General features: G+C 36.9%; 1 protein-coding gene across 2 annotated transcripts in view; it reads right to left on the minus strand.

Annotated features, from left to right (window-relative positions):
* Positions 1 to 557: 557 nt before the first annotated feature.
* The window catches only part of espn (espin), a 159,618-nt gene continuing 136,367 nt past the window's right edge, over positions 558 to 23,808 (minus strand). For both annotated transcript variants that reach the window (XM_056463117.1, XM_056463116.1), the window contains exons 12-13: positions 5,532 to 5,611; positions 558 to 861 (exon numbers count right to left, since the gene is read on the minus strand). In XM_056463117.1, the coding sequence (XP_056319092.1) occupies positions 714 to 861; positions 5,532 to 5,611 (228 nt within the window). In that variant the 3' untranslated portion in view covers positions 558 to 713. The remainder of the gene's footprint in view (positions 862 to 5,531; positions 5,612 to 23,808) is intronic.

Consider the following 23,808-nt stretch of genomic DNA (forward strand, 5'->3'; position numbering starts at 1 on the left):
GTCAAAAGTGTTCACCCCCTGGCTCTTAAATGGATAGTTCACCCAAAAAGGTGGTTTACTCTCCCTCAAAAGATAATAAACTTTAAAAGAAGAATGCTGAAAACCTGTAACCATTCACTTCCATTGTAAAAAAATCAAATCCTATGGAAGTCAGTGGTTACAGGTTTCCAGCTTTCTAAAAAATGTCTTCTTATCAGAAGAAAGAAACTCAAACAGGTTTAAAACAAGTGGAGTAAATGATCACAGAATTTTACATTTTTATCCCTTTAATCCATTAAAACTTTTTCAAAATAGTTTGAGTTTGAGCTCTTCAGTTAACCTAAAATATGGATCTCAAAATCCTTAATTCACTTCTGGAAAGAATTAAAATATGCAAAAAGTTGCAGAAAAGTTGAACAATCTGTAGGATAGTTAGGATTTTTCTGAAGCTTAACTGTTCATAACAACAATGTTAAGAACCAAGGCTTCACAAACTTTTGCATTATTTTATTTTATTTAATTTTTTCTGTCAAGTAGATATATGTTAACATATTTTATGTTAAAAAATTTTACCCAGCACAGTACTAAATAAAAAAAACAATGTCCCATTTCTATGATTTATCTTATTTTGTCAAATTTCTTCACATTTTCACAGATTCCACAAGGGCTTTTTGCATAACACTGTATGTCAGCAAAAGAGTTGTGCAAGTGGGGCTTCGATGACTGGGAGTTTACTACTGTTTCGCTATGTCTCCTTTCTTTAAAATGATCTGCTTTTGCCATGGTGCCAGCTTGGTTTCATCATAGCCTAGCGTTCGTAGTCGCTCCAGTTCTGACTTCTCCTCGCTCTCCTTCTCCATCCGTCGTTGTTCTTCATCTTTTCTGCAGAGGTGAGAATAAAAAGCGAGATGTGTTAGATTAATAATGCTCAATAATACCATCAAAAAGTTATAAATAAACACTACTACAACTATGACTAGTACCGCTATCACTACTGAAAGTCTTACCTTTTCTGTTCCCTGTCCACCCAGGCATGAATGAAAGAAATTAGAGGATTACATGTATTTATATGTATATGCATAAACATGTACATTTGCCTAAAACAGGGGTGCCCAAATTCGGTCCTAGAGGGTTGGTGTCCTGCATAGTTTAGCTCAAACTTTGTTTAACACACCTACTTTGAAGTTTCTAGTATACCTAAAAAGCTTGATTAGCTGGTTCAGGTTTGTTTAATTAGGGTTGGAACTAAAATATGCAGGGCACCGGGCCTCCAGGACATAGTTTGGGCACCCTTAGCCTAAAAGCACTACAACAAACACTACGATATGAAAATACTTCACAGTTTTACTTACATCTTACCACTTTGGTATTATAGTCCATCAAAGATATTGAGAGTAAAAGACAGAAAATTGACAGATTTGATAGAAGAAATGTCATGCAGAACTTTTAAAGGTAGTAATTACATCATTTGATTCATTGTGATCATTAGATTCATTATAACACTGTCTTCCTAACAACACATGACAAGATACCAGCGACAAGTAATTTGGCTGTCTGCACCGAAAGCAATGCAAGATGACAGAAACATTTAAATTCCAGCCACTGCACTCCCAACAAAATGGTAAAGGCTTTCAATCGAATGAATACATATTAAACCTCTTAACATTATCAATAGGTTACTGAGTGACTGATGTTGTTGGTTTGAACTGAATCATATTTCTCACTTTCGTTTTCAAACCATCTGCTAGTTGTTTTACACTACCTGACAAAAGTCTTGTCGTGGATCCCAGTTGTAAGAGCAACAAATAATAACTTGACTTCTAGTTGATCATTTGGAAAAGTGGCAGAAGGTCGATTTTTCTGATGAATCATCTGTTGAACTGCATCCCAATCATCACAAATACTGCAGAAGACCTATTGGAACCTGCATGGACCCAAGATTCTCATAGAAATCAGTCAAGTTTGGTGGAAAATCATGGTTTGGGGTTCCATTCAGTATGAGGGCGTGCGAGAGATCTGCAGAGTGGATGGCAACATCAACAGCCTAAGCTATCAAGACATTTGTGCTGCCCATTTCATTACAAACCATAGGAGAGGGCAAATTCTTCAGCTGGATAGGATACTTTAGCCTCCACATCAAAGTTCCTGAAAGCAAAGAAGGTCAAGGTGCTGCAGGATTGGCCAGCCCAGTCACCAGACATGAACATTTTTGAGCACCTCTGGGGTAAGATGAAGGAGGAGGCATTGAAGATGTATTCAAAGAATCTTGATGAACTCTGGAAGTCCTGCAAGAACGCTTTCTTTGCCATTCCAGCTGACTTTATTAATAAGTGATTTGAGTCATTGAAGAGATGTATGGATGCAGTCCTCCAAGCTCATGGGAGTCATACACAATATACATTCTTTTTTCACTGCTCCATGACTTTATATTCTATACTGTGCATTATTTTTGTTAAGTAACAAGATTTCTCTGAGCAAAGTCAGACCTTACTGTCCTAATTAAATAATTAAAAATCAAGGCATGATCATATTTTATTTTGGTAAAATAAGCGTAATCGAGAGGCATTTGGCCTTCATAGAGTATAAGCCACTTCTGATACCAAATGATCAACTAGAATTTAAGTTATTATTTGTTGTTCCTAAAACTTGGATAGGCGACAAAAAATGCCACGCAAAATTGTATTCAATCTCATATTGGTGGAATTTAACACTGAATAAAGCACATCATCTGTACCTGAGGCAATAATTTTTAGGACAAAAACCTCCTTTAACATGGAAAAGATAGCTTTTATCACGTGTCACGGAACTGTGTCTCGTGTAGTTAGGACACAATGTCAAATGATAACTTTTATTACTGAAATATTAGTATTTGGAAAATGTCCCCTTCATCTTTAGGGTGTGTTCACAACAGGCATATTTGGTTTAGTTAAAATAAACTCTGGTTCGATTTTTGATGAGCACTGTCATCTGAAAACAGTAACAATGCAGCAACAAGCAAACCAAGATCTCTGAATAGTTGGTGGTCAACTGAAATCAGGACAGATGCACCGTAAAAAGAACATAATGCTGACAATGTTAACGACAATGTTTAATGCCTTGTGACTAAACAAAAGGCATCAACGGGACTGTGCACACCAACTCGCAAAAGAAAGTGTCGTTTTTTTTTTAATTCCTCAGGCCTCTTTTTAGTTTGTTTGATGCAATTTTTTTTGTTTGAAGTTACAAATGGGTCAACCAATGTGATTGACACTTTTGTTCATGCACCTTGAGCTGCAGAGGTTACAGTAAAACACAACTCGGCACTCAAGCACAAAATGGTCCAGCCGAGAATACAGGAACTGCAGCTCACATAGAATTTGATTGTGAGTTTAATTTTACCTAATTTTTTTCAAGATATGAAACTTTTTCTTGCAATTTTTAGAGGTTAACCCTTTCACGCGTACGATCACACCGGTGTGATCAGCCTTGGCTGGTCCCTTTATTAGCGTCTACCCTTACCTCAACCCTAAACCCAACCCTCACGGTATGTAAAATTTTTTTTAGTGTACAGTGTCATAAAAATCCAATCTCCCATTCCCCTTAAGAGGTCACTTCCTGTAAAGGCGCTATTACTATTTACATAGCAGACTGTCTTGTTTTGGACGTATTCCAATCCATTTAATTTTGTAATTTAGTTTTTTTAAGAGCAAAGATTGGTTTCAAATGTCTAAATTCAGTTTTAATTTCTGTTTTAAAACTACCAAGTGTGGTCAAAATGGTTGCGAATGTATTTGCTGTTTAAACAATTGATACAATGATACCCGTGCCGGACTGAACCTAGCAAAAACAGGGGCCCAGATGTTGCACAATAGTTTAATTTAGGCATCTGAGCCACATATTTTGTTCAGCAAAACTTCATTTGTGTCAGAAGATATCGTAACATTTAGCAAGCTTTTCTTGAGTTTTTGGATGAAAATAGCACATACTCTCAGCTGTCACTGGGGCAGTAGCTTTTCAAAAGGTACACATTCATGCCTAAAAGTTCTAAATACATACCTTAAAGGAACAGAGTAGGACCTGAAGTGAACATATAATGACTCTTTTCCACTGAGTGGTTCAGTTCAGTACAATACGGTGTGCATTTATTTATATTTCAACTGTCAGAAGTAAGAAAAACAGCAAACTGTACAATACCAGTTTTTTGGGGCCCTTTCATTAAGGTACAGTACCTACTCTAGCACAACAGTATGGTACTAAAGGGTGGAGCTAGACTCAATGCTTAATGCAGATTGGTTTACAGAGAATAGTCACTAGCACATGCAACAAGCCAGAGGAGCGACAACACAGGAAGCGGCATTTTTAAATACTTAGCCAAAACATCGTAATACGATGATAGTGAGCAGCGATGAAACATGGTCAACCCAAGCTCAAGCAAAGCTTTTTCTCTTTTTGTGACAACCAGCTACATGCCAAGAAAAAGAACAGTCTCAGCTGTATGTCCTCCATTGTTGTTTATTTCGCCTTTGCATGCCTCATCTAAAAAGTAGGGATGCATCGATATGGATACTGGATGATATCGGTATCTACAGTTGAAGTCAGAATTATTAGCTCCGAATAATTATTTTTTCCCCAATTTCTGTTTAACGGAGAGAAGATTTTTTCAACACATTTCTAAACAATAGTTTTAATAACTCATTTCTAATAACTGATTTATTTTATCTTTGCCATGATGACAGTAAATAATATTTGACTAGATATTTTTCAAGACACTTCAATACAGCTTAAAGTGACACTTAAAGGCTTAACTAGGTTAATTAACTAGGCAGGTTAGGATAATTAGGCAAGTTATTGTAAAATGATGGTTTGTTCTAGCCTAAATAAAACAAATAGGAAGATAAAATAATAATCTCAAATAATCTCCAGAAGAAAAAACATTTTCAGACATACTGTGAAAATTTCCTTGCTCTGTTAAACATCATTTGGGAAATATAAAAAAAAAAAAAAAAATCAAAGGGGGGCTAATAATTCTGACTTCAACTGTATATCGCTCATTTTTTTTGTACTGGTATTAGTATCGGGCCCGATATTGAGCTTATGTGCTCATACTCATACTCATACCCATACCCATGCCAATAGTGTAAGCAAAATAATCAATGTTAAAAAAACAAGATTATTTTGCTTGATTTTAGAAAATTCTCACTCAATTTTGCCATGTTATTTCCTAAACCAAGACAATATGTTTTGCTTGTCTAGAAAATGCTTCTTGATTTAAGAATTTTTAGATACTTGGACTAAATACAGAACAAATAAAAATCAGTGCCGTCTGAAAACTGATATAAATCTATAAATGTGAACACACCCTTAAAGATACTAAGGTAATACAATACTAATGTAAACACATTTCTGTAAAAAAATGTGACTAGTATTGTGAATGTAAAGTAAAAAGGATAAAATTATAAAAATAACAATGCAATTTTCACAAGGAGGAATGAAGGTCAATGAGGTTTACAATACAAGCAATGGACAGAAAAACACAGGAGATAGTAGAAAGAAAGGCTCTGGATCTAACTCACTTCTCTTCCTCCAACTTTTTCTTCATGATATCTCTCCTCCACGCAGGTAAGGATGCCAGACGAGCTGCCTCTTCTTCAGCCTGTCACACACAGAAAGAAACTCAATGAAGACAACGCCAAGATGTTACTACCATGAAATGAGGGGAGAAAAATCCTGTCTAAACAACAAATTCACGTATGTTAAATAATTTTGAATACTAGAAAACTGGATATAAATACAGTTGAAGTCAGAATTATGTGATTTTTATTTGGTCTTTTGCAAATATTTCCCAAATGATGTTTAACAGAGCAAGCAATTTTTCACAGTATTTCCAATAATATTTGTTCTTCTTCTAGAGAAAGTCTTATTTGGTTTATTTCAGCTAGAATAAAAGCAGTTTTAGATATTTTTAAAGCCATTTTAAGATCAATATTATTTGCCCCCTTAAGTATTATATATATATTAAGTAAATATATAATAAATATATATATATATATATATATATATATATATATATATATATATATATATATATATATATATATATATATATATATATATATATATATATAAAGTATATATATGTTAAGTATATATATATATATATATATATATATATATATATATATATATATATATATATATATATATATATATATATATATATATATATATATATATATATATATATGATTGTCCACAGAACAAACCAGTTATTAAAGCTATTATGTTCAGAAATGGGGAATAAAATATACAGGAGGGCCATAATTCTGACTTCAACTGTATATACATAAATATATACATCTATATACACTGTATACATATAATACATAATTAAAATATTTATTGTTACTGATCTACATGTGAAAGTACATGTGAATTCTAATTAAATTAAGTTAAATGTGCCCTAAGTCATTTGCAAATTTTATTATTAGGCTGCAAGAGAACATTATGCATTATGCATTAAACATTAGTGCCATTAATAATCATCTACACACACTTTTAAATAGCACACGATTTCAGCTTTCTGCAGACAGGTTACTCAGGCAATAAGTGTGTGCACACAGTGTGAAAAGTGATCTTCTTCCTCCATTCAGACGGTAACTATAGCCGGCAGAGGAGGCCTTCTTCAGCTTCTCATTTCCCCTCCACACGGATTGATTACCTTAACTGCTACTGTGAAGCCACATCACTGGTAACAGCCAGAGCATCTACGTAAACTAATCCATGTCTTAATATTTCATTATTCCCCAGGGAATTATATGCCACGAAAAAAAAAATAGAAAAAGTAAATAGTGATAAAATGAAATGTGATCAGGAGATTTATCTATGCTGTTATATTATATTTGTGTTATAAAATGAAGGTATGATTTTATATATAAAAGTTTTTATATATTATTATTTAATGTATTTTTATAGACATTTTGTTGATCTAAACCAGGGGTTTCCAAACTTTTCAACCCGCGACCCCCAAGACAACAATGACAGTGACTCGTGACCCACAATATCCTCTGAGGTGGTTATAAATATACAAACCTCACGGTGCACACACACTAATAGGTCCAAATCTATTCTTCATTTATTTTTTTAATGTATATGAGTGCTGTAAATGTGCCAGAAAGTTTAACCTGGTGCCATAAAATCAATCTGCTGCATCTGACCCTATTGATGTGTCTTTAATTTAATGTAATCACCCTAAGGGTCGCAATCCAATAGAAAAAAGAAATCGAAAGGCTATAAACTACTATTTTTATCTTCAGTAAGTTATGGATAAAATATGGGCATTCTAATAGTTTATTAAAATTAATAAGATAAGAATTTTAGTCACATGACACCACAACCTAAAACTAACCTAATATTAACGTCTCATGGTGTTGTGTACCTGCTGATGAAATGAAATAATTTAAAACTAAAGGAAATTAATTTCTGCACAAAAACACAGTTGAGATTTGTAAAATTTGTCAAATTTAGAACAATTTTCTCAAAAAAAAAGAAGAAAAAAAAAGAGCAATATTCCAGCAGAAGAAATAAATGTATACATATAAATAAATGTTCTGGTGGCTAATTTCATGAAATACCCTTTTTGATCAAAAATACAAAGCCTTTCTTCTCATGGCACATGGAAAGAGCGGCGTCTGGAATTGTTTCTACCATGTTGAATGAGCTGCTAGCCTTAGCACTAGCTTTGAGAACCAGGGGTGCGTTTCCCAAACAAGGACGTAACTCACGGCTGAACTATCATAGTACAATGTATCATTTAGGAAAAGAACGATGTAGTGACGAGTGTTTCACAAAACCCTCACAGATCCATCGCTTGAACCACGTTAGTTATAACGCGTAATGAGGCTCTAAACGGGGCCGTAATAACTTCTTTAGAGAAGAACCCCATAATTTTTTTCATTTTTTGTGCAAATTATATTGTTTTACACGCACACGCATTTAAAAAAAAATCAATATTAGTTTTGGTAAAAACATGCACTTGCTTTCCATTTTAATTTATATATAGGTAAATAGGTAAATTCAATGTCTAGCCAGCATCTAAGAACAACAATATTTTGATGTTCGATAACGACATACAATTATGTTGATATTTGGTTGATTTTAGGTTGTGTTAAAAAATTGACCAAAATCCAACATCTGACAGATGTCATAGTGGTAACATCCACACAACGTCAAGGTGTAACATGATTAGATGTTGATATTTGGTTGATTTTAGGTTTATTTAGTTTGGACATTAACGTTGGCCTGACATTGGGTTGTGATGTCAACCCAATTTTCAGTTCCAAACAAAATCCAACGTCCCCATGGCCCATTGGGGTACGTTGGGGTACAACGTTAATAGGACGTCATGTTGACATCCTGTACCTGCAGGGAAGCTGAAGCAACATCACAATTCTTCTATTTTTTTGCGACAACTTTATTGTTTATGTTCAACCCAATTAAATAAGTGATCTTAAAAGTTTACTTCATTTCTTAATGTAGTTAACAAATTGAACCCAGCATTTTTTCTGTGTAGTGTGTATATACACTGCAAAAGCAATTATTTGACTTTACTTAAAGTGAGTAAACCTGTTGCCTTTAAAATTAAGTCAAATGAACTACACTGAAAAAAACTATGTCTGCAAAACTGTTGCAAACAATTTATGTGTTGAATTTAAACAAAAAAAGAAAAGAAAATTTACTAATGTTCAACTAATGTTCAAAAAATGTGTTTGTTTAAAGTCAGCTCAAATAAATTGCTTACATACATAATGTAAAAAAAAACAAATGTAAATTCAAGGAATCATTTAAGAATATTTTTGTTCAATGTATGTGCAAAACTATACAAATTAAGTCAACTTAACTTAAGTAAAGTAACAAGTTACTTTTTACAGTCTTTTATATTTTTACACACACACAAATAGAACAGTTTTGACCCTTGCGTGTTGTGTTTAGCACCTGTCAATATATATTTTCCACATGGATAGAGTTAGACTGAAGTCCTGCTAAATGCTCTCAAGAACACAGCTTGAGCTCGACTCCAAAAATAGTCATGATTCCGTAGTTAACTCTCTAATTCTTATTTAACTCTTTAGCTAATTAAGTTCACAGAACCCAACTGGAGCACATAGTAGAGCGATCCATTATAATGGTCAATTCAAGATATTTGTATATTAAAAATTTGAATCAATGTTATCAAATGAAACCATGAATGAAATCACAAACTTTAGATTTATTAATTGTATGTTTCCCCAAAAAAATTACAAATCCTCAAACTGACACTTCAAACACGGTTACATGGGATAAAACAATATATAAATGATAATGGTAGGAGTAAAAAAAACTGTTATGAATATCAATGGCAATAAAAATCTGTTCAGGTTAACTTTAGTAGAAATCCATCAACTCTTAAAAACAACACTGCCAAAAACTAAAGATGGAGGATCAAGAATTCTCACAAATAAATGTGCATATATCAATAAACACAAATAATGACAAGAACAATGTTCTAAAAAATTACATGCAGAAAAAATGTAAGTTGTTTATATAATAAAGAACAATAGAGTGATGCAGGAATTACGGCAAAACCCTAAAGAATAATTCAATTTGAAAAAAGATTTTCTTAAGACGAAACTAGATACAAATTTTTGGGTATCTGCTGTTTATTGTCATTGTTGTTGAACTAAATTTTAAAATGTTGCCAAATTTTGTTTACCATAGCCCTTATTTTACTATTATTGTTATTTTTTTATTATTATAACCACTCATAATTACTGGAATAATCTTCAGTATTTTGACATAGATCCTGCAGCAACTTATAGTTCAAACTTACAAAATAAAAATGACCTCTATTAAATTATAAATCAAAAAGATTGTAAAAAATTTTACTTTGTGTTTCAAAGTGAGCTGATTATGAACAGAAGAATCTATAAACAATTTAAGCATTTTTTACACTTGGAAATTACTTAAATTAAATTAGTACTCTTAAAGTCTGAATGTTGTTATGCTTTATATCTTAGATATTCCATGAGATAGGGCTCAGTGGTTAGCACTGTTGCCTCACAGCAAGGAAGTCACTGCCTTGAAGCATTTCTATGTGCTGTCTTTGTTTGCGTGAGTTTCCTCCAGGTTTCCTCCACAGTCCAAAGACATGCAGTATTGGTGAAATGGATATTAAATTTGCCATAGCAAATAAATATGTGTCTGAATGAGAGAGTGTATGGGTGTTTCCTAGTGGTGGGTTGTGGCAGGAAGAGCATCCTCCACGTAAAACATATGCCAGAATAATTGTCGGTTCATTCTGCTGTGGCGACCCCTGATAAATCAAAGACTAAAGGCTGATTTATCTTTCTGCGTCAAGCGTATGCTTTGGTGCAGCCTTCACGCAGTTGCATGGCCCTCGCTACAGATTGCAACGACGTGTAGCGCAAGCTCTGTGATTGGTCGGCTTGGTAGCTGTGACGAGTGTGGGTGGTGTTGAGAGCCGCAAGTCTGATGAAGCTATTGTTTCCACAGTGTCGAGTCCTATGAAGGAGCTCCAGATGGAAACTTTTGTTTTGTGTTACCTTATGATTAAAGTTGTTGCACGTCCGCCAGTTCCTGCCTCTGAATGAGCGCATTTTAGCTACTTGTACATTAACGTACAAAACACCCACAAAGAAACTCTACACAGAGGAACATAAACACCTCACTGCAACCTAGTGTTTCGGAAGTGTTATTGCAGAGCAACACAAACAGCACGCTACGCTACGCAATAAATGCACGGGTACGTGCAATGCAGGCACCGTGGGTCACAGCGATCACTTGACGCAGAAGTATAAACCAGCCTTAAGCTGAAGGATAGTGAGTGAGTGATAGTCAATGAAATGTTGATGTTCTGCTAGACTATGTGACCTTTCCTTCACTTAATCTAGTGACATAAGACGGTGTTATTGCTATAATAATTGTATATATATAATTTTTTTTTCTGCATGATAGCCAGTTGGTTCTTAAGATCAAAAATTGACATTTTGTGTATTTTCACACCAAAACAGTAGAATTTAAGCAAATAATACCCTGTTTTGACAAAAGCAGTCACAAAATCAGTAATTTTAGGCTGCAAATATGAAATAAAAATGTACCTGCAAGATCTTGGAGGGACTAGATAGCAGATTATGTTATTGAGCTTTAAGGACTAAATATATAATTTCATATTACAACTTTACGTTTTATAATGAGTATGAATTTGACTTGAACAGCTGACAGAACAGGTTGTCACCTGCAGTTAGTTAAGCTCAGAATTTGAGACATATCTGGAAGTAAACAGCCGTCCTGAACTGTTTGCTGAACAGTCTGTGTGAAATCAAAATGTGCAATGTTTATTTTGCTAGCACAATTTGTTATTCTTTAGGTGAACAAATAATCTGTGCAAGTTAATCACTGAAATCTGTAAAATCTGTACCAATTTGTTTTGGTAATCTTCAATCAAAGTCATCTGCTTCCACATTTAGAGTGGTGGTCCTTCTCTGTTGACGTCGGTTTGACGGCTTCAGCCACAACATTTTTAACCACAACCCTCTTACAGAGGGAATGATGTGCAAAAATGGAGCCCCGCCCACTTCTCAATATTCAGTTTCACTTGGAAGTGCATCAACATACTGAAAATAAAGTCTCAGCAGCTTCCAGTTTACGCTGACTGTAATACAATTATTTAGATCAATTCCTAGATAACTGCCTAGATAAATCATATGTCAAACAACTCAGCTTCCTTCTCCTTCCAAAAGGCAAAGCTTCGATCAATGTATCTAATAATTTCCTCATTGCTAAACTCTTTAAGTTCATAGATGAGCTTGATTGAGTCCTCATTGGGCTCCTCTTTGGGTTTTGCAGGACTCTGTTCATTCGTAGTATGAATACTTGGGGTTTCCGTTTGGGGACTTTCAGTTGTTACAGTTGCTTGTGTCACTGGATTTTCCATCTGTGGTGCATCATGTGCTTCAGTGTTATTGGGTGGTAATTGAACTTCAGAGGTATTCTTCTGTATTGCTGAACCATTTGTATTATTCTCCGCTGAATTCTCTGAGGAGACCTGTTGAGTTATCTCTGCAGAGTCACTCGAAGTTGGCCCCGGTAGTTCTTTGGGGACTCCTGGTGGTGTACTTGAAAAATTTGCATCATCTGGGGACTTTTGCGAGACATTTACTGTAGCTTGAAGAACCTCTGGAGGCAAAATGAGCTTAGCTGCTTCCAGCAAACCACCACCCTCTACAGAGTCACCAAAATATTTCACCTTGATATCTTCGAACCCATCGGACCAATCACGTTTTCCTTTTTCAAGGCTCTCCATTACCTCTCGGTGAAACTGGCGGATCACTTCCCAAGGATGACTGCCCAGTCTGTCAAACATTTCATAGCAAAGCAAATGACGGAACTTCCGTTCATTGCGGGACATGTTCATTTCAAGAAGCTGGAAGTAGCCAAGCATGAAAAGGTCAAGGGTAAGGCTCTCATACTGAACAGGTGACCCATTGATGTGGGGAAGAAAGTGCTCAGGCCAGTAGATCATCTGAGCTCGACTGAGTCTGCGTATCTGTCGTGTGGGCACCTGGCTCATAATGGTCCTCCAGTGGCCAAGAAGATTTCCCACCACCTGTCTCTGTTTCATAAAATACAGCAGTTGATCATCCTCTGTTTGCATGGTATCGTCTGGCTTAGCTAGGTTGTTATAATACAAGGAATGGGAGTCGTTGTCTTCAACGCTTAGAGTCTTCCCTCTTCCTGAGCACTTGTAGGATTCAGCCATTGTGTACTTTCTCCAGTGTTCCAGGAACAGAAACACAATCCTCTCCTTCCGCATCTCAATACACTCCTGGACGTAGCTCAGGTCTGTCTGCACTTCTAGACTTCGGGTGAGATGCTCTGATGTTAGCGGACTTGTCGAGAGGTCAGGGTGGTCTTGATGCTCCAAGTTAGATTGTCCTGTCCTTTCAGGACCATTGTACGTCAAAGGTACATAGGACGGTATTATAGGTTCCTCAATTACCAATGGTAAACTTAGATCTTGCTCTACTGGTGAACAATCTCCAATTTGCGAGGGGCTCTCACTGAGAGAGAACAGCAACTCATCCTCCAGGATAGGTTCTGATGGGTAACTGCATTCACTGACTGCTGGCAAAGACCTTGTACGCTTGTATGTGCGGTTCTTTTTGTCATCCTCATACTTTGATTGGCTGTGAATTTCATAATTGGCTTTCAGGTTCTTTACAGACACACCACACTGCTTGATCTCCTTCTCCACCTCCTCTCGAGTGGAGAACGATTGTGATCGGCCAATGTTCCCAGAGACCACTGAATCTGAGATACCTGTCTGGCCCTTTCCACTCTTCAGGCCTTCATATGTATATCCTTGAGAGATCATTTCCAGAATATCAATCTCCTTTCCCCCCAAGGTGGCGAGTAGGATGGCCATGCTTTTGAGCAGTGTAGAGATCTTGCTGCACCAGGCTGGCAAGTCTTCTGCTTGCCCATGAACCTGTTTGGGGTTGACAGAGAAGTGGTCCTGGTTCAAGGCTGCAGACACAGGTAGGAGTTGCTTCAACTCTTGCTCCAGCTGTTCCAGCTCTTTCTCCACCTCTGTCACTTTCTGCATGACCTGGAGGTTCTCAATCTGCTTCTCAATGCGAATGAGGTCGTCTTCAGTCATTAGTTCTCCAAATGGCCCCAGTATAGCATTGTGAACGTGAGAATAGTGCCAGTCCTGGCCCTGATAGTATCCACTGGCAGCAAACTAAAGTGGTTTCAGAGGAGGATACAGAAAGGAACAAAAACAGAGGAGGGGGTTCCCTTCAGCCTGTGGATCCGATGCGTTACATGCATGCCTTCAAAGACTCTGCACCCCAAACGTTTCAAACTTTACATGAATTTAGTGGTGCGATGATACTGCCTTGTTTTCACTGAGTAGACTTGCAAAAGATGTTTCCGGCAAAAAAGTAATGTAGTTGAGTATAGCAAGACAGCCTATTTGTCATAGATTGTCTAGAATTGTGATTATTAGGTTGAGGGTTTTTTTGAACGATTGCCTATGGATACAATCAGTGACATGCTATGCAATACAATTCTTGGTTTGTTTTAAATATGAATAGGAACTATATTTACAGTAAAACCCTTACTGTGGAAGTCTAGTAGATAGATCTAAAAGCACATGAAAGCTCTAAATTTGCCTACCCTGTCCTTCTGAAGTGAAAGCATTGTTCAGGGTGTGGCTAATTTTAATGTAGTCTTTGTGGATTATGAATGTTTTCACATTGACCGCTTGATTGACTCGCCCTCCCCCCGTCCCCAGTGCACTGTGTTGAGATGGTGGTTTTTGGTTCTGAACACTAGTACATTTGTGTCATCACAGTGGAAGTGCTAGGTAATGGTGGTGTGGAAGATGCCACAAAATGGCTGGTTACCACTGCTTGCTTGCCTAAATTTTGAACTTTGGACTTCAGAGTGCTAACAATGAGTGACATACAATATATCGCCACTGGCTTGATTGGTTTGGGACTTGTGAAGCTGCGCATCAATTAATTTGATATTTAGTGTTTGGACTTTCAGCAGTGAAAATTAAACCACACTGAAATTAACTAACTTTAACTCTGGAAACTGAACTAACATAGTTTCAATTTACTAGAACTTCGATGTTAAGCTGCTTTGACACAATCTACATTGTAAAAGCGCTATAGAAATAAAGATGAATTGAATTGAATCTATTATCTGTCTATTTATCATAATTGTATTGCAAAGGTTCAAATGAACAAGAAGAGAGTCTTGTTCTGCTGAATTTGAGTAGAAATTAGATATACATTCTCTTTGATTAATAGAGGCTCACTTCCAGTGGGTTTGCGGGTGTACAGTCAAGTTCAGGAGACAGCATTTCCATTAGCCAAGTGAACCAGACTTTGGTTTCAAACAAACACTTGTGTACACCGGCTCTAAACCCTGAGTGCACACTCATTTTTTGACTTTGAACCAAGGTACATTTCCATTTTTAAAGTAGCAGATGTTGCTAGGAAGCGCAGTGGGAGAACTTTGGAACAAGCTAACACTAAGTGGCACATGCATCTATTTATCATGGTTCCAATCAAAAGTAATTTTCTGCTGAACAAAATTTAGATTTAGATAAATTTAGATTAGAGACATTAGAGATTTTGGCCATACACCCAAAGCACTTCACAGTCATGAGGGGGTCTCTCCAGTGCAGCATCCACTTGGATGATGTGATGGCAGCCACAGTACAATGGCGCCAGTGAGCTCACTACACATCATCAATAGGTGAAGTGAAGAGACAGTGATAGAGCCAATTTGGTGGATAGGGATGATTGAGAGGCCATGATTAGTAAGGGGCGATGGAAGGAATTTGGCCACTGAGGGTTACACCATGGGATTTTTAATGACCGTAGAGACTAAGGTCATCCGAAAGATGGCGTCCACTAACAGTATGGTGTCCCTTTCACTATACTGGGGCATTAGGACTCACACAGACCACAGGTTTAGGGCTGCTGACCTCACTTACACCACTTCCAACAGCAACCTAGTTTTCCCATGTGGTCTCCCATCCAGGTACTGACCAGGCTCAGCCCTGCTTAGCTTCAGTGAGTAACTGGTCTTGGGCTGCAGGGTGATATGGCTGTGGCATATGCACTGTTTGTCCAAATCACCTATGATTAATGGCAAATCACTTCTTTGATTTGGTACATCTGGAGTAAACCATAATGGAGTTTGCATGATCCGCACGAGACCATCGCTTCAGGTCGGGTGCTGTTTGTGGATAAACATCCAATGTCAGAAGACAGCATTCATGTTAGTCAAACGAATGTCAAATGAACCTAGATTTGCCCCAAAAGTGCTAGTGTGACAGTACAAAAGAGTGCATGATTCAACTCTATGTGAACAATTTGTATATCACATAGCTGACATATCTCGGAGAGTGAGTAAGGGAGGGGAGGGGGTGTTCTTAGCCACCGCTGCACTTCCACTGTAAGTCTATTCATAGTGCTGAAATTGTTGTGAATGTTATGTAAGTATTTTTACATTTCCCATTCAGTTTTGTAAACTACCCAGCAAACATTTGTGTGTTTAATAGATGTCTATAACAACTTCTTAGCTAAAACAAGGCTAAATTGGGGCTGTCAGTGAACATCTACCAGACGTCTAACAATACTCCTAAAATTGACTAGTCATCAAATACGCAATAATGAATGACTACACATGTGAATCTGTCTAATCTAATTTGATGACTAGTGCTTTTTTGGACTATTGTTAGACATCTATTAGACATCTATGTTTGGACATTTATTAGACATCTTTTAAACAAACATTGTTTGGTAATTAAGGATGTTTGGTGATTAAGGATGCTTTGTTGCCATTACTTCTAAAGCCTGACACAGATGCTGTCCACATAGACTTGCATTCGAAAATGAAATGGAAAGGTTTTTTTAAGTGTGGAATTAATGTGTGCTACTATAATTCTTTAAATAATATTTAAATTGTGTTTCTATGGAACTACATGCCACTGATCTAAATAAAACAACAGAGAAACTTTTAGGACGTTAAAAAGATGTACATTAAAAAAAATAAAGTGTTTATTGAGCAGAATGAGTAAGATGACCAACTGCACTTCATGCTGTAAGCTCCAGTTGCAGTGTGAAGGGGCTTTGCATCACACCACTGAATCCCCATGTAAAAACTTAGAGCTGTCGTGCACCATCGCCAGTAAGCCACATTAAACTAATACTTCCTTGCTGAATGTCAAACACACTTAGGCTTGTCTTGAGATGGTCACAACAGCCCCAAATTAAACACTGCATCACTCAACACAGAGTATAGAGAAAGCCAACCAAATGCCACACTTGCATAACATTCACTTGATTCACCCAGACCAATGAAACCCAGACCAAAGCTGAATGCAAAATATTATTTTAAAACTCTTTTCTTATTTATATGCTGAAAACACTGCCTGAAATGTAGTATAAAACTTTGAAAGGTCTAGTTTACAAATTAAAACCAACAGTAACATACCAGTGATTTGCATCCTGTAAAAGTGATTTAATAATGGCATCTAAGGCAACATAAAGTAAACAATGTGGTCTAGCTGACTGATCATGTAAACCAATTTTCTTTGGACAAAACATACAATAAGTATTGAACACATCACCATTTTACTCAGAAAATATCTTTATAAAGGTGCTGTTGACTTGAAATTTTCATCGGATGTTGGTAACAACCAAAGTAATCTATGCAAACACAAATAAAACTAAACTAATTAGTTTAGAAATAAAGTTATGTGTAATAAAATTAAATGACACAGAGAAAAATTACTGAACACATGAAGAAAGGAAGGCATTGAAAGGCATGTAAAGACCAGACAGCAGCTGAAATCTCTAAGTATTTATTAATAAATTGTGTAAATAAATAGCAGACCCCCTAGTATTTCAATATATATATATATATATATATATATATATATATATATATATATATATATATATATATATATATATATATATATATATATATATATATATATATATATATATATATATATATATATATTACCATATTAGGTAGCCTACTATGTTAGGTGTGCAATGTGACACAATAACAATGACACAAATCATAAAAATAAAGCTTCTTTATTTTGGTCTCTTGTCAAGAAAAGATTCAAAACAGATCAAAAACGATAGGAAATGAGCCAAAGCAAGGTTGTATAACTGCTAATTTTATCCACAATCTTTGTTTCACTTAGATTTCAATCCCCGAAGCATCTGACATGTACCTCAATCAGGACATGAGTTAGGGCTTCCGCTACCGTAATACACCTAAAACACGGATTGCCATAAAACTCGGCAAGGGCAGGGAAGCGTTTTCTCACGTTAACTGCAGGAAAAGAGTTAAACTAAATAATTTATCAATTTCACGCACACTATAATACAAGCCATACATGTAAAGCACAAATAATGTTCTTCAATTTTGTCACGTTTAGCGGCCGTCATCCTTGAACCAATCTACATCATTGTAAGATGCTTGCTGTTCTGTCGGTTTCACTGCTCCATTTGTTAGATGTTTCCCACTTTCTTTTGCAGTCTGAAGTGCGTCAAATGCACCAAACGTCCAATTAGCGCTACAGAATGCCTAATACAATCTTTGCATTGACTTCACATGTAAATCAAGCTTCTCATGTAAATCCATGTGATGTAATGATTGTGAGAGCGCAGGTGAGATGTCATTTTTCGAGAGACACTCAAATACATCACGTGCGCTGCGAATGCAACATTTATATGTCATGTAAAACAATAAATTGTAAACTGAAATAAATATAATTTGATTATATGTTTTGGAATTTAATGTTTTATGAGATTATTAAATTTTTTTGTGCTTTATTTTGCGTTTAATTAAGAATTTTGCAGATCTTTTTGTTGATTTTGCGTTGGATTCAGCGATCGCGGAATCGTGAAAAACTAGGGCGTCTGAAATAATGTAAATTAATATTAGCTGCTTCAGTCCCAACACCTACGTTACCAGATGATGAAGATGAAACCAAAGTGGACATTTCAGAAAAAAACAATGACCCAAACACAGCCAAGGAAACTCTCAAGTGGTTTCAGAAAAGAAAATAAAGCAGCTAGAATGGCCCAGCCAGCCACCAGACCTGAACCCAATAGAAAATAAGATCAGATCACATAGATGAGTGTTTTTACCAAAATCTGCATCAATTTCTTGTCAACAGCTCCTATTTTTCCTATATTTACCAGGAAAAAGCATGACATGATCAATACTTATTTTTCCCGCTGTATACTACTCACACAATATTATTGTTGATTAAAAAAAACAATATTTTAACCAAACTAGATTTGACATGATACTGGAATTTCCCGCGAACATTTGAGCAATGTTGAGTGCTTTCTTAAACAGCGCTGTTTAAGACGCACTCAAATGTTAGCAGGAAATGGATGTTTTAAAACTCGGTACAGATTGGTATCGAATTCCAGTATCGTCACAACACTAAAATAAACACTTATTTAAACATACATGTATCCTTCTATTGTAACTGCAGGTTTCTAGAATTCGTGTACTGACAATTCCTGCTAACTTGAAATAGACAGCATTTATGAATTTATTCAGATGGACAAATATTTGCACGTTCACACAATGCTAATATGGCAACCCAGAGATCATAAACTCAGTAGTCAATATATATTCCATTGATAAGCGAATGTCACACAATTTTTTTCATATCATTGGAAAAACAGCATGAACAGTATATTTAACAATCACCATGCAAACACACTGCTTAGCTATCCTCCATGTAGCTACTGTAGATCAAATCTCAGAATCACATTTTAAATCACAAGCTTAGGCTGTGTTTACATTAGTGCGTTATCATTAAAAATATATGTTTTGTTACTGTTACACATGGTGTCAATATTATACACTATTCCGGCAGCCTCCAAAAGTGTTTTGAAAATGCCGAAGACCCCATTTTAGATTGGAAATGCTGGGGTTCTGTGTCAGTAGGGGGCGTAGCTATCCAGTTTTTAATTCTCTGATTGGTCATCTGGACTATAATGTATCGTTCCCTGATTCATCAATCATCCATTAAACTACTGCTAGATGGTAAAATTTGCACATGCTCAGTAAGCATGAATGGTCACTTGTCATGCATTTTATGTGTGTAATACATTGTGGATGGAGTTTGTTTTTGTGAAATGCTGTAAAATTCCAATCTAGACGAGATGTTTTTACTTAAAATGCCATTTTTCAAGTTTATCGGTTTCAGCAGCAAACTGTAAAGCGCCTACAGCAACTCAGGGCTTCTGGTAGTACCTAGAATATCAAAGTCGAGTAAAGGAGGTCGAGCCTTCTCATTTATGACTCCTTAACTCTGGAATAGCCTACTTGATAATGTTCGAGGCTCAGACACACTCTCGCAGTTCAAAACTAGATTAAAGACCTATCCTTTTAGTAAAGCATACACTCGCTAAGTGATACAAAGTGCATCACTTAGCGGTATGATACATGAATGTGCCTCACGCAGGTTTTTGCATCTCGTTTATATACACTATTAACAGCAGCTACGCTAGTTATTCTCTATATTCTCTATCTCTACCTGGGGATACTCATCCCGAGGCCCTCAGGCTATAAAGCGCCACTGATTCGATCCAAGACCAGCGTCAAGAGGATCCCAAGGTTTCCATAATCCTGGACCAGGCCATATCCTGAGCAGCTGCTGTGGTGGTCATGGAGTAGTGGAGAGCATGAGACTGATTCCTGTGATGCTCCAGGGACAGATGAGTCTTCGCTGATGTCCAGCATTCTCCAGCCTCCAGCGCCTAGACCGCAGCTCTGCACAAGACATTTGGCCATAGGAGAAATGGTCGTGCCCAACTGAGCCTGGTTTCTCTCTAGGTTTTTTAATTCTTCACTTTCGCCAATTGGTGAAGTTTTTTCCACGCCGCTGTTGCCACTGGCTTGCATGCTTCAGGATCTGTAGAGCTGCGCATCGATGGATTTGCTCTTCAGTGTGTTTGGACTCTCTGTAGTGATTATTAAACCACACTGAACTGAGCTAAACTGAACTGAACTTAAACACTGAAAACTGAACTACACTGTTTCAATTTACTATGATTTTCTATGCGAAGCTGCTTTGACACAATCTACATTGTAAAATCGCTATACAAATAAAGGTGAATTGAATTGAATTGAACCTACAGGTGAACTTTGGAACTGCAATTTGTGAAATACTGAATTGAGTAAAACTATGATATCGAACTGTTTTAAATTTACCATGCATCCCTAATGTAAACGCAGCCTTTAATCAAATTTTTAAAAAAGCTACAGGAGGATAACTTTAATCTTATGAATTAGATGAGAAAGTGCACTCATTTTGTGATATTTTAAATCACCATTGTTGTTGTTTTTTTGTTTTGTTTTTTAATAATAAGCAGTAGTGGATATAAACATTAAATACGAACAGACAGAATGTTCAGAAGTGAATAGCAGCTAATTAATGACCACATTGCATTACATGCTAGTGGCATCCCAGCTTGATCTCACAAAGAAAGGTAACTATTTTACGTTTATCAGTTTAGTGGCTAATTCGTACGAATTCATAGGAGTTCAGTCGTATGAAAATGTACAATTTTAAAAAGGGGGCATTACACCAAACCCCACCAAATCGTAAATCGATGAGCAAATCGTAAATTGTAAGAATGAGATACCATTCTAAAAATAAATATGGTTATTTTAGATTTAAAATTAAATTTGATCTTAAAGAGATTGAACTATCTAGTAAAAACAATCACAGTTTATATTCCTTTCATTTATTGCAATGAAACTGAATACCAAGTGAGGTGTAATAAATGTATATAGTTGGACTGTATACATGGTCTACAGAAACAGTATTATTTGAGTATACTCTTCTGAACATAGTGCTTAGTTAACATGCTTAAAGACCCCATGATATGCAGTTTTCTCTTTAGTGTTGACAGATATCTTAACATGAATTAGACACAGCACTTAAAAGATCCACAAGTTGTACCATCGGCAAAAGAATGAAGACATATTTAAAAAGAATAAATATCAGCAACCTTCTTTCGTTCAACAGAACATATTGAAAACCTATGCAAGTTATCAATTGACAACTGACAAACTTTAATTTGCTACCTTTTAATGCTAGTCAGAGGTAGCTATTGTTGATGAAAAGTGGACACTTTCATTTTAGAAATCCCAAAATGTTCACACTTAGCTGATGATTGATAATAAAGCGTATTAGGCATGCTGTCCCCGGAGAGAGCCCTGAGTTCAGAATATCCTTGAGCCCGGGGCTCCCTCCCGTTTGAAGGGCGAGAAGAGAGATTGAGAACTCCCCTATTTGTGAACTGCTGAGATATATCTGACTAAGAGTTGCCTTAGGATGCTTTTTTTTGAAGTATTCGATTTACTTATGGTGGGAGAACCCGAGGAAAACCCACGCGAACACAGGGAGAACATGCAAACCTTGCACAGAAATGCTGACCGGCTTGGAGAAGGCCGAACAAGTGGCATTCTTGCTGTGAGGCAACGGTGCTACCCACTGTGCTGCCGTGCCACCCTATCAGAAATAGGGAGAAGTGTGGGTGGAAGGGGGGATTCTTCATGACAAAGATGACTGGAGTGGAAAGCTCTGGTAATTTACAGTGTGTAAGTATTCATCTGATTGGTGCAAATATACGGAGCTAATGCGGTACCAGTTGAATCATAATCACGTGATCCTCTCGAAATTAGTTTATAAATAAACCACACTTTGTGTGTATATTCATTAATTTTTTTCCCTTAGGCTTACTCCCTTTATTTATCAGAGGTCGCCACAGCGGAATGAATGACCAACTATTCCAGCATATGTTTTACACAGTGGATGCCCATCTAGCTGCAACCCAATACTAGGAAACACCCATACACTTTTACAGTCACACATACGCTACGGCCAATTTAGTTTATTCAATACACATATAGCACATGTGTTTGGACTGTGGGGTAGAGGTCTGTGTGGAGTGACTTTTAAAATCCCGCTCACGCCAGGTTTTATTCTGCACCCAACAGCTCCCGCTGTATATTCTTTGTATAGTCTTTGTTCAGCCGCTGCCCGCTTAGAAAAATTTTCTACTTGACCCGACCGTTCCCGCTAAATTTAGATCTGTTTTCCAAAATCTCATGTTTAAATTGTGTAGTACCAACAGATGAAACTGTAGGTTGTGCAAGGATTGTAGGCTAAATGTCAGTTTTGTTAGCCTCTTTGTGGTGAGACATGAGTGCCGCCTTAAATCTGAGGTTCCAGTCTTCTGAAGCTGATGCGCCACTCAGCGCCGCCCTTCAGCGAGCATATGACAGTTACAAGTAATACACAACGGACGCACACATTTGCATGTTATTTAAAATGTCCTGAGGTATAGATTGGCGCCCCAGACAGCTGCCGACTTGCAGTATCGGTGCGTGTACCCTGATAGAAATCTACAGTATGTTTAGAATTGTAAAATGCGTGGAGATGCACAGAGTGGCGCATCCAGTGTGCGACCCCCTTGACTGCTAAAAAGGTAAAACTTTCAGGTGTGCAAAAGGGTCATTTTTTTTTTCATTTGATGTGGGTTTCCTAACAGTAAACTGACCGTTATCTAAAGCAAGCTGAACGTCCTTCAAGGACAGTGCATCTTCACTTTGTGAAGTTTATTTATAAACTAATTTCGAGAGGATCACGTGCTTATGATTGCTAGCGGCTGGATCCACATTATGCAATTCTCAATGCACCAATCAGACGACTCCTAAGCTACAAATACCCAGTGTTATATTCTACCGCTATCTTTATTTTGAAGAATCCCCCCTTCCACCCCTACTCCTCCTTCTTCCTTGATGGGTGACACGGTGGCTTACGGTGGTTCCAGGCTTTACCAAACCAGCAGACGTTTCTGTGAGGAGTTTGCACTTTCTCGCCGCGCTCACGTGGGTTTCCCCCGTGTTCCCCGGTTTTCTTCCACCATCCAAAAACATGCAACTTAAGTTAATCGACTAATCCAAATCGGCACCATAAACATGCTTCTAGTAAGTAGTTATCTCTTAAGAGCAATCATTATCTGTTCATTAGTTACTACAGCAGGGGAGTTCTCGAGATCTACCTGAGCTCAAACTCCCCTCCCACCTTGCAACGGGAGGGAGTCCCGGGCTCGAGGATCTTATGAGCTCAGGGCTCTCTCTCGGGACAACATGCCAAACAAGCTTGTAATCAATCATCAGCTAAGTGTGAGCTCTTAAAGCTCTGCTATGGTA

This window comes from Danio aesculapii, chromosome 8 (assembly GCF_903798145.1).
Source record: "Danio aesculapii chromosome 8, fDanAes4.1, whole genome shotgun sequence".
Lineage (NCBI taxonomy): Eukaryota > Metazoa > Chordata > Actinopteri > Cypriniformes > Danionidae > Danio > Danio aesculapii.